The sequence below is a fragment of the Pseudorca crassidens genome, chromosome 5 (assembly GCF_039906515.1).
Source record: "Pseudorca crassidens isolate mPseCra1 chromosome 5, mPseCra1.hap1, whole genome shotgun sequence".
Taxonomy (NCBI): domain Eukaryota; kingdom Metazoa; phylum Chordata; class Mammalia; order Artiodactyla; family Delphinidae; genus Pseudorca; species Pseudorca crassidens.
Window position 1 is genome coordinate 135865565 of NC_090300.1, and position 12439 is coordinate 135878003.

General features: G+C 41.6%; 1 protein-coding gene across 7 annotated transcripts in view; it reads right to left on the reverse strand.

The window, feature by feature from the left end:
* The window catches only part of TIAM1 (TIAM Rac1 associated GEF 1), a 398067-nt gene that overhangs the window by 92722 nt on the left and 292906 nt on the right, over positions 1-12439 (reverse strand). For all 7 annotated transcript variants that reach the window (XM_067739312.1, XM_067739315.1, XM_067739313.1 and 4 more), the window contains 2 exons: positions 5786-6010; positions 3710-3895 (listed from right to left, as the gene is read on the reverse strand). In XM_067739312.1, coding sequence (XP_067595413.1) covers positions 3710-3895; positions 5786-6010 — 411 coding nt within the window. The remainder of the gene's footprint in view (positions 1-3709; positions 3896-5785; positions 6011-12439) is intronic.

A 12439-nucleotide genomic window follows, 5' to 3' on the forward strand; every position in this document is an offset into this window, starting at 1 on the left:
AAACCAGGAATCAAAACAGTTTCTCTCCGAGGGTATTAGGGGGAAAGTTTTAGTCCCAAACAAAAAAGAGGAGGGAGCTGAGAGGTCTTGTATTTTCTCAGCTTAGCACATAAGAAAACCCAGATCAGGGTATGTGAAAATGTGGTACTCGAGACAATGGTGGGAAAGTGCTCCCAGAAAGAGTTCTAACCCACTATTACACTCAAGGTGTTGTAGGGAACAAAATCAACAAAGGGCACGTGTTTATGTTAAATATGTAAACATTTTCTCTTCTCTATTGTCTTCACTTTCTAAGCTAAAGGTAAACAAAGGTTATAAAAGGAATAAATGATAATGTGCTGACATACATAGATGTTCACCTAACTATGTCAATATCAGTTAAGCTTATCACCACAAAATGATGCTAAGAACCACTGTATAAATGGTATTAGAGCTAAAAATTCTAGAAAAAAAATACATGCAGTCTCATGTTTATAAATAGATACATATACACACACATGTAGGCAGATACACACACATACCCAAACACACACACACATCTGTGCCTCAGTATCCATGGGGAATTGGTTCCAGGACCCCCGAAGATACCAAAATCCTCCCCTCCGCAAGTCCCTTATATAAAACGGCACAGCATTTACATATGACCTACATAACAATCTCCTGTGTACTTCAAGTCATCTCTAGGTTACTTATAATACCTAATACTACGTAAATCTATGTAAATAGTTGTAAGGACAATGTAAATATTATGTAAATAGTTGGGCAAATTAAAGATTTGCTCTTTGGAACTTTTTGTAATTTATTTTTTTGAATATTTTCAATCCATGGTTGGTTGAATCCCCAGATGCAGAACCCGTGGAAACAAAGGGTTGACCCTGTGTGTGTGTGTGTGTGTGTGTGTGTGTGATAGCACACATCAATATCTGAACTTCTTGTGTCTGCCTGATTGTTTATTTCTTTATTATCATCTCTCCCACAAGAAGATGGGCTCCAATAGGACAAGAACTCTGGAGTCGTTCGCTGCTATAACCCTAATCAGAGGATAGTAACTGACATATGCCAGGCACTCACATTTATTTATTGACTGAATGAATAATTAAACAAACACGGAAAAGCAGAAGCAGATATCCTACATACCACAGTCACAACAATTAAACAGTAACTCTTTCGTGTATAATTTTAGAAAAACACAGTCCAGAAGAGAAAGGCAAGCAACCATAAATACTCTCAGTTACCAGCTGACCAGTTAGTTTAGTCTGTTTAACAAATGGACTGTTTATTTAAGGTTCTTATAGTAACTACTCTAAACTGTTGGGGGCCTTGTAAACTGCAAAAGTTACTGCTGCTCCCAAGACAATGATGACTCAAAATGAGCAAAGGGATTTAGAGGAAGAGGAAAAAAAGCTGACAAAAGAACTGCTGGACAAGAGCTCAAGAGTTTCTCAATGATCTTGGCCCAGACAATGCCTCTCTTTGTGGCCGGAACCTGATTACTCTATCATTCTGCTCATCTGTGCAAACAAGAACAATGATAACCTTCTTTCAAATAGTACAGCGGGGACCCTTCAGTTAATTACTAAAAATCACTGAGCATGATGGGAAGCCCTCCTGGTGAACGGTACTTAAAGTGTAGCTCAAATCTCCTCCTCTAGCCCTGTTGCCCTCACACCTCCTCCTCCCATGCTCCCCACTTAATAGAAGAAGAAAAAAAAAAAAAAGTCTGGACAAAGGCTAAATTGAAGAATGTTTCAACCCCAAGGAGAAAAAAATTCTCTGGGGTCAAATGACAAGGAAAGAAGGAAAAAATAAGTATCCAATAAATCAGACAGTAAAAATTCCCTGCCCAGGATCTTCTATAGGAGATAGAGCAACAAACAGGAAGAGATACCCAACAGGCTTGCTTAACTTGTTCTGTCTGATTGAAACCTCTCACGGAAAAGAGAAGTTTGCAAGGACATATACACACCCAGAACCATGTCACTGTTGCAGCTAGCAAAAAAAAAAAAGAAAAAAAGAAAAAAAAGAACAAAGGAACAGAGAGTGGCACATATGGAATTAAATATTCTCCTTCAAAATCACTGACCAAATAAACCTAAAAGAGTTACTAACACTCCCACCCCCATCTTCTGCTGGTCAGATTTTAATAGCCTGCCCATCAAAAGAAAAGTACATGCAAATCACAGATACTGAGACAGGGGAAATTAGAAGGTCTGGAGATAAATTATGGAAGGGTAATTCAGTGGCTTCTACTTCCCCGTCTCTGAGAGGTTAGCTCCAATGGCTTTGAAGAAAATAATAAAGTCATAGAAGTTTTAGGTAGACAGCAAAATTATTTTCTCCGAAGTCTACCAAGCCCAGGAGAAGGAAAGAGCCTTCTGGATAGCTTGGGATTTAGTAATAATACTGATGCCACATCATGGGCATCATAAGCTTCCTAAATAAAAATGCTCCCTCAATTTACGACATTCTCAGTGTGGTAAACGAGAATTTGTATCCCAATATTTTTGCAGAGCAGGCAAACTGAGATTTGGCTAAGTTACAAAGTGGTGTCCAGGTCTCACAGAAACAGACCGAGAGCCACAAACTGAAAACTGCCAGATTTATTCATCACAGCACTTTGATCCATGCCTACTAAAAAACAGGACTTAATAGCTATATGGAGAGGTGGTAGCCAGGGAGACCAAGAGCTGAGCTGTAATTAGTCGAACAAATCGGGATGCCAGTTTTAATAACTCCAGAAATTTGTTTAAGACTTCTTTAAAAATGTAAATCTACCCCAATTATCTGAATGATGACGCTAATCTATTTATAAAGAATACAAACGGCTCTGACTGAATTACAGCTCTGAATTCAATTGCAGGGTACAGCTGACACGCCAAGAGCAGCACAGCTAAGGTTCTTCAAGGCGGTTTCTGGAACCTAGGACTTAACATTTAATTTCACAGCAAATGTGCTAAGGTGCGGTACATTTTAAGTGGGTGTTGATTTGGATGGGCTAAAACCATGTTACTCGCATAGCAATTTTTGAGAAGAAAGGGGCCCAAAGTACATAAAGTTGTTCGCAATTTAGCATGTACATGAAATTACAGATTGCAAACATACAACTACACAACCTGCCGCTCTGGAGATCAGATGAACATTCTCTTCCCCAAGCAACTACATATGTTGGGCTGATAAACACAGAAGGTCATGGCCTTCTTCAAATGCCTCAGGTATTTATGGTCACCAAAACCATGGTAAAAAATAAAGTGAAAAGGAAGATTTCCAAAGAGATCTATGTTCAATATACGGTGTATGTGTTTTCACGTGGGCAAGTGAGAGAGAGAAAAAACACATTTATGTATGAGAGAACAAGCTTTCCACTTAGCATTTCCATGAGGTAAATATAAAAAGTACGTATTGGGGTTAAAAACATGACACTGCCTAAAAATGACATGAGTTATCCACAAGCACCACATGCAAAGATCTCTTAAGGTAATACCTTTCATATTTTCTTTGCACAATAATTAAGGGCCCATCAAGAGAGGCTTAAGTAATAAACGTCAGAATAGATTCAAGTGAAGATTTGCATCCGTGACCAAGGGAGGACATATCAGAAATGCACACAGAGCAGTCCACTAGAAAACGACTTCAGAGGCTCTTGTCAAGTCGGGCTCAGGATTAACAGTCAAGATGAATATTTTTCAAAAATACATCAGCTTCTACTCACCAGCGCATGAAAAGATGATACAGAAAAGATTCCAAGGCGGCCCATTGCCACTTTCGTTGGACGGCTTGCAAAGGCAAGTAGCCTTTTAGGGTTGGGCAGCTCCCCACCTTGGAGGCTGGCTAAGTAACAGCGGTAGCGAAACAGGTCCATTTGGAACTGTTCAAGATTCTGCTCCCAAACAAAGATCTACAGTGGGGAAAATAGGCGAAAAGAGTGGGGAGAGAGAGGGAAAACAAAGGTTAATTTTATCCCACACAAATGTACAAATTTCTGTTATAAAAGTATTAATTGTAGTCCTAAGGGGTAAATACCAGGTACCCTAAATTTCTTAGGTAATACGTCAAGTATTATTGTTTCCATAGCTTACATGCTTTTCTGCAAACATCTATAGACATAAATTCAGTATGATAAATAGAAGAGATATCCTTAGTTGCTCTCTTCCCTCCCATCATAGATTTCACATTTTTGGCCATGATAGGTCCATCAGCTCCAGGCTCCGGACCACAAACCCAAGGGAGAAGACGTAAAAAAATGGAGGATTTCCAGCACTGGAGAATTATATGACTTACCAAGAGGTGGCTTTTCATAGGAAGACAGAGAAGAAGAAAAGCGAGGTGATTTCAAAATCAGAGGCAAATAGGCCAAGAGCTTTTGGGAAGAGGTGGGTGGTAGAGAGTACAGGGTGGGACAGTGGAAAACTAGATGGCGTAGACCCAGACTCTGGAATACACAGTTCCAAGCAGAGGATATATCCAAGGTATTTCCACATTTTTCAAAATGGCAAAATAATACCTACCTCCTGAGGCTGATGTGATGGTTGAATAAGATAATGCAAGAATAAGAGTGGGACCAGGGTCTGGCTTATAGTGGAGGCTCAGAGATGTTAGCTATGATGTGGACACTGATTAATGGTTGCTATCTACCTTTTTACTTCAACTTAAAATACAGTGTTAGTGTAAACATATATCCACAGTGCTATTCACAACAGTCAAATAATGGAAACAGCCCAGACGTCTATCAACAGATGAACGGGTACACAAACTGTGGTGTATACATACAATGGAATAAGATTCAGCCACAAAAGGAATGAAGAACACATACTGAAATGAGGATCTATCTCCAAAACATTATGCTAACTAAAAGATGTCAGACACAAAACGTCACATATTATGCAAGTGCATTTGTATGAAACATCCGAAATTGATAAATCCATAGAGATAGAATGCCGGGGCAGAGGGGGACAACCGCTTAAAAGGTATGGGTTTCCTTCTGAGGTAGATGACAATGTTTTGCAACCAGACAGAAGTCGTGGTTACTCAACATTGTAAATGTACTAAATGCCACTGAATCGTACGCTTTAAAGTGGTTAATTTTGTGTTATGTAAATTTGACCTCTGTTTAAAAGAAATACAGTACCGGGTCATAGAGGGAAAGAATAGACAGAGAGACATATGGAAGATCACATGCTGGTCAATTATTTAAATAGTATTTATTCACATAATTATTTCCCAACATATTAGGCAAAGTTTCAAAGTGTTACTGGGTGGCTATCACTGACTTTTAAACAACTAAATTGAAGGCAAAAATGTCCTCTCTTATCTCACGAAATCTTTCCTTTTCAGCATGAAATATGCTCGTGCACATATACAGCAATGTATACATATATTTTTAAAACACACTCTACCTTTCCCCTAAATTTAGAAGTCTAAATTTATTGAGGAGTCAGGAATAAATCCCCATCACAGTTGAGCACCAAGTTAACCTGATAACGTAGGGAATGAAATTGCAGACTTTCCAGTTACACAGATCCCCAAGAACAGCATGCCACTGGTAGGAGCGGGTGGGCTCTGCTATTAGATTTCTGTCTTTCATTCAATTTAATATTGTTCCCTTTAGTTCATAACAATCAACTGTGAACAATGGGTGAGGAAAACTGACAGTCACAATAAAGAATTTAGCAGTCAGGATGACAGGCTGACAGTGAGACAACCAATAATGTTTCTCGATTCCAAGGCAGCAGAAAAACTTTCAAGACCTAAGGATTTTGCCCACGTCTAAACACGGAAGAACAATTACCTGATCTAATATAGTTTTCTTCTTCTTTGAATCAGTGACTGAAGACAGCTGCATTTCGCCCATTTTCTTCATCTTTTCATCCATATCAATCTTCTGTTCCAGTTTTTTGATTTCCGACTTCAGCAGTTGGAGCGTGTCTTCTTTGTGATGGTGCCTTGCGACAGCGGCTGCACAGGCAGAATGGATGGCAGTGATCCAGTTCTCCAGCTCCGTCTGGCTGGTGGTCTGTGATGGGGGAGATGGGGGCCAAGAAGAAACAGCCACCTCTTAGGTTATCATAGACAAACCAGTGCATTTCCAGACAAGCCATGGTTGGGAGTCAAGGAGGCAGGTCTAGACAGCCCATGAGGAAGGCTAACCTTTCTGAACTCCTCCTTCAGAGGACACCTAAAAGAAGTTAGTCTTAGGTCAGACACCAAGCCCCCCACCCCACCCCCAGCCCCCAACAGCTGACGGGAATGAGGCCACCATGTCTGCTCACCCAATGTAATTACTGAACTCACTTGTTGCAGTGGACCAAACATTTGTGTCCCCCACTCCCCAATTCAAACATTGAAATCATAACCCCCAGTGTGATGGTATTAGGAGGTGGGGACTTTGGGAGGTAATTAGGTCATAAGGGTGGAGGCTTCATACAGGGGATTAGTGCCCTTCTAAGAAAGAGGCCAAAGAGCTAGCTAGCTCCCTTCTACCATGTGAGGACACAACAAGAAGACAGCCATCTATGAATCACAGAATGGGCCTGACCAGAACCCAACCATGCTTCCACCCTGATCTCAGACTTCCAGCCTCCAAAATGTTTCTAAGCCACCCAGGCTACGGTAGTTTGCACTAAAATACTTGTATATGTGATAATCCTATACAGACAGCTTAGTTTCCAGTTAAGTGGGTTGCTATGAAGCAAAGGTCAGTTTCCAGACAGGACTGGTCAGTTCCATGGTGAGAGTGAGGCCGAGGGATATTACTGGCCAAGGAAGATGCAACAAACCTTCCCCCAGTGAACCACAGTGACCCCAATCCACAGGTCCCCTGCCAGAGCCAAGCAGCCATGACAAAACTAGGGCTGGGAAGGTAGTTCAAGGAATGAGAAGCAATACTGTCTTAGGGAAGTGTCTAGGAATAGCAACCACTCAGCAGGATCCCAGCCACTAAGAATGACCAGGTCAAAGGGGATTTAAAGACAATGATGGGTAACACCCACCAATGGGCAGGTAACCTCAAAGTGGGCTTGCTTGTGACTCACAGTGTTCTGAAAGGCAAGAGTTGGGGGAATAGCTCATGTGGAACAATGTGCCATGATTAATTCTTTAGGAACTCAATCAATGAGTATTGCCTCAAACCTAGGGAAGTTTAGTAAATGCTCAGAAGTTAGCTCATCTGAACAAAGGGTCTATTTGGCTACTTCAACATTAAAGTAGCTGACGGCATCATTTTTCACGCACAAAACACTGTTGTTGTTGTTTTTTCCCCTCTGATGCATCTTCTTAGTTTCCTGACTCATTTGAGCCATGGTTTGCAAACAAAATTCTATTAACAGGACCCCACCCACATGACTGAAATGTAAGTGAAGGCACCACCGCAGGTGTCTATGTTATTTCTGAATCTCATCATATTCCACAAAAGAAACTGCATCAAATGTTACAAATGGTGTCTGCCAGCAGAGACACCACACACTGGGCAAACCTAGACAATCTGTCAGTTGTTATGTTTACAACAAAATATTTGCCTGTATCTAAAGAAGACTTCAATAGCTAGAAATTCTCCTAAAGAAACAACAGAAGTACCACCTGATAAAGCAAATGGAATCATTTTGTGAGGACTGAGTGGGAAAAGAAGAAGAGAAAAAGACAACGGAAGTCAAAGGTAAACACTTGTAGGTAGAGAAAGTTAGGAAAAAAGGCAATGTGTGTACATGAGATTCATCTTTTTTCCCACTACACACCTAGGACTTAATCATCTTATAATTGGAAGCTTAGAACCGACTAAGCTTAGAACTGACTACCTTTATCCATTTCACCCCCCATTCCCTCCTTTAATTCTTTGAGAGTTAAAAACGCCACTTCGAATTCTTAATATTTAATCTCCTCTTGGAAAGTAACTACGTTACATTTTGTCTTTGTGTATCACTTTAAAGTTATTCAAGAAAAACCCAGAGTTTAAGATCCCCCAACATATAAAACCACCATGCTTCCTCCTGCCTGGTGCAACTAAAACGTTTGCTGTCTCTCCGTGCCTCCGCGTCAGTGGGTATTTTCCCAGACGGGGTTATTCACCGCCCCCTTCCCCCCACTTTCTAAAATTTATTAGAGAAGGAATCAGTTCAGATGGGAAAACAATCAAGTAAGGACTCTTTTCTGAAAGAAAAACTTCCAAGAAGAAAATACCAAGTGCTGGTGAAAATATGGAGCAACCAGAGTTCTTATGAGCTGCCAGAGAGTAAACTGGTATAACTGGTTTGGAAAACTATTTGGTACTACCTCCTAAAGTGGAATATAGGCACACCTTGTGACCCCCGAAATGCACTCGTGGGTCTATTCTCAACAGAAATGCATTCCTGTGCTCACGAAAATATATGTCCCAAAATGTTCACAGCAGTACAACTTGCAATGGACAAAACTAGAAACTATCCCAACACCTGTCTACAGGAGAATGAGTGAATAATATGTAGAATCGCACAGTGCCATACTACACAGCAACGAGAATGAAAGACCAGTAACTACCCACTACAACATGGATAAATCTCACACACACAACATCGAGGAAAAGAAGCCAGATACAGAAGAGTATAGACTATAAGACTCTATTTATATAAAGTACAAACACAGGCAAAAACTAACGTACACTGTTAGAAGTCAGAAGAGTTGTTTGATGGGAATTGTGGGCAGAGGGGGAGCATCTGGAAGGAAGCACAGGGAGGTCTCCGGGGTGCTGGCCACATTCTGCTTCTGGATTTGGGTGCTGGTTATGTGAGTGTTATGTCACGAGTGTGCCCAGCTTGTGAAACATCATCAAGATGTGTACTTTTCTGTGTATATGGCACCCTTTAATAGACAGTTTTTAAAAGATCCTTCCAAGATATATTACCCTAATATTTAAGCATAATTTTTCTATAACTATCTTAAAAAATATTACCCTTCAGAGTCTATTTTTCAGGAAAAATTGTCACTGCAAGGTTGTAATGGAAGTTCCCAACAGCATGACCTTTTCCAGCATCACTTCTTTGTCCTCTAAAGTGCCTGGCAGCATCTGATAAACAGCTAGTCCCCTGAGCCAAAATATGCTTTTCCCCTTTGTATGCACAGCTCCATGGAAACAAGGAGCTTTTAGATGTGAACGGAGCTGGTGTTTTCACCCGTGTGAAAAGGATATTGGGGGGTGTTTCAGATGGAATCCATGCAGAGGTAGCATGTCACTAATGAGGAGAGGATGGGTCTCCAGTAAAAACAGCTGGTGCATCAGTGCTCAGTGAGAGGTCAGTATGTATTCCCCCAAGACGATCCTCACTCATCTCTGCCTCCCCTCCCCTCCCCCACCCCCAGCCCAGGGGAAGAAAAGTAAATACCTACAACCCTGACATAATATCTGAGGAATAGTTAGAAAGAGCTTAAAACTCCTGATACAAACTCTGCTAAATACAAGTTACAAACGTAACATTTTAAATAAATATATTCATCTAGAAGGGGTCCAGGTGACGATTTTACAGATGAAGAAACTAAAGCCAGTAAAATTAGAGATGACACAGTCATTTATTATAAACCCTGATCTCCGTCAATCCTATTCTTTAAAAAAATTTTTTTTAATATGCTACACACACCACTCCAGAGCCCCGCCCCCCAGCTCTCACCAATTGCTCTAAAAACCTAGCTGTGGGGTTTTTAGTGTTGCCCACTCCTTTTGAGCTCTCCCTAGGGACACAGAGGGATGGAGTTTTCCTGGTCCCTGTGAAGTTAGGTGTGGCTATGCCACTTGGCTGGGGCCAATGAATCTGAGTAGAAGCACCATGTGTTACTAGTTAACAAAAGCCTGATTCACCCAATTCTTGCCCCTTTGCTTGCAGTCCTGGAACTGTGGGGCAAGATGGAGCTTCTGTCAGCCTGGGTCCCTAAGTGTCTAGGATGAGAAGAGCTTCATAGCCAATGTCCTACAGACACATGGCCAGAATGAAAAGGTATGTTAAGCCATGGAGATGTGAGGGTTGTTCCTTACTGCAGCATAGTCTAACCCATCCTGACTGATACACTAGCAAAGTAAGAATTCCATTTCAAAATAAGTGATGTTTTTAAAATAAGAGTCTGTATAATACACTGTCACCCTCCAAGAGGAGCCACAAGCTGATAGGTTCTGCAGAACAACAGCTTTTTGGTCTCTTCACTTAATGTAAAGAGAGCCCCTTCTTCCTTCCGCCTGTGAGATTCTCCTCAAACTCAGCCAGGGGCAACACACCCCATTCTCATGTCAGAGAGTTTATGTTTGCCTCCCACTTAAGAGGTGGAAATGAAGGAAACCGATACTAGTTGATGAAGCTAAACATCCTTTGAAAGGTGCAGCTATCCTGGAATTTATTTATTTAAGGGAAAGGAAGATGGTGGTTGCCAGTGGTTAGGGGAAGAGGAAAATGGGGAGTTGGATGGGTACAGAGTTTCAGCTCTACAAGATGAAAAGAGCTCTGGAGATGGATGGTGGTGAGGGGTGCACAACAATGTGAACGCACTTAATGCCGCTGAACTGTGCACTTGGACACAGTTAAGATGGTATGTCACGTATATTTTAGCACAACTTAAAAATTTTTAAATAAGATAAAATAAAAAGAAGGGGAAAAAACATACCAAGTCTCATAACACAGAGAAAGATGTTTAGAAAAGTATGATCACAACGTTATGGAAAATTTAGCCATCGGCCTTTTAACCATTAAGGACGCTCAAGTCTCCAACTGCTTTTAAAACCTGTCAGAGGCTGAAGGCAGCTCCATTAGAGAGAATTTTTGCTCCTACTGTCCTGCCTAAATAAAACAGCGGTCTCTGCCATTCTCTACCATTAGGACAAATCAATTTCTAAGAAGGACAATTCACTAAATGAGCTTTTCAGCAGAGTCTGTCCTTTGGCAGCGGCATACACGGGCTACGTGTGACTGAGAGGGTGGGCAAAGACGGCGCTGACTGCTGTCAGCAGCAGGTTAAGGAGAGACAACTCTTGAAACAGTTCCTAGCCGTTTGCAGGCTTAACACTTAACTTCTGAGCTGATCACAGCAGACCACTAACTTGATACAGTGTTCTCCAGTGTGGCCACGCCAAGATTTAAACTCTGACATGCTAGAAAAAGCTTTTCAAAGCCGCCAACCTTGCATCACCTTCTCGAACCAGGCAAGTTTAATTACGGATACCAGGTCCACTCCAGCGCCCTCCATCAGAATCTAGGGGTCAAAAAGGCAGGAAGGAGAGACCACCAAGTGGTCCCCTCTCAACTTCTTCCACATGCGTCACTTTCCACTAAACAAACAGCAGCAGACAGGCAGAGAGAGCGAATTGTGTGCTTCTTCCTTTCTGCCTGCTGGGGATGCCATAAATACTGTATCAAGTTCAGTGAAGGGAATAAGCACAGTTCTTGCTGACAGAGGAACAGAATCAGCAAAAAGTGCATTTTGCATAAGAGCCCCTTTGAGCGCAGAGTTAAGATGAAGCACAGGGCTTCATCATGTATTTAAATAGATCCAGCTTCAATTACCCAACTGGATAGAGGATACTTTGTGATTCCAGATGATCAATGGTTTACGTGAGTGGCAGGAAAAGGGAAATTCATTTTAAACAAGAGAGGTGGTACCAGATCTAGGAAACTAAAATGTCAGATAATTTGAGTTTATAGAAGCACAAGAATAATTGTAAAGTAGGTTGAACGTTTTTCCACTTTAAAAAAAACAAAAAGGAGAATAAAGTTATGCATGCATTTTAAGAGGCTAGGTGGGAATGAAGTTCCTGTGTGAGTTCCTGAAAAGTCTTTTTTTCTCATTGGTTCTCTGCTTAACACATTTTAGAGTTTTATTTATACAAGACTTAATTAAACCATCAGTGTTAATACCTATAAAGAGAATGACAGATATGACCCCATAATTGTAACCTGGGGCTCCTCTCATCCACTGGAGAAAGCCATGTAACTGGGCAGCACTCCCACCCTTACCTCCCCACCTCTCACCCACCCCAGGTGAACTCTTTCAAGAATAAGAGGGGCTCCAGACTCCAGGAAGCCAGACACAGAAAAAGAAGGAACTGTTTACTGCAAACAAAGGAATACACGGAAACCTGACCCCGTGAGCGGCCATGGCAAAGCTGAGTAGCCCCCAGAAAAGGCCAACAAATATTATCAACCGGACCCCCTCCACAGAAGGCCTCCCAATCTGTTCATGCTGTCATAGCCCCCAGTAGATGACAATGGGCACTGATGAGAACCAAGCGCTTCTTTGGTATCGCATGCTTAAATGTGGTCAGACAACTAAGGATCACCAGACATGTGACGAAAAGCCTCCAGCATAAAAGGCAGACACCAGAGCACATGGATGAGTTAACACGGTGACTGTCATGCATGAGGCCTAGAGAGAGACAAGACTGAAGCAGGAGGATAGAGGGCCAGGGGAGGGTAGGCTCCAGGGGAAAGAAAACAGT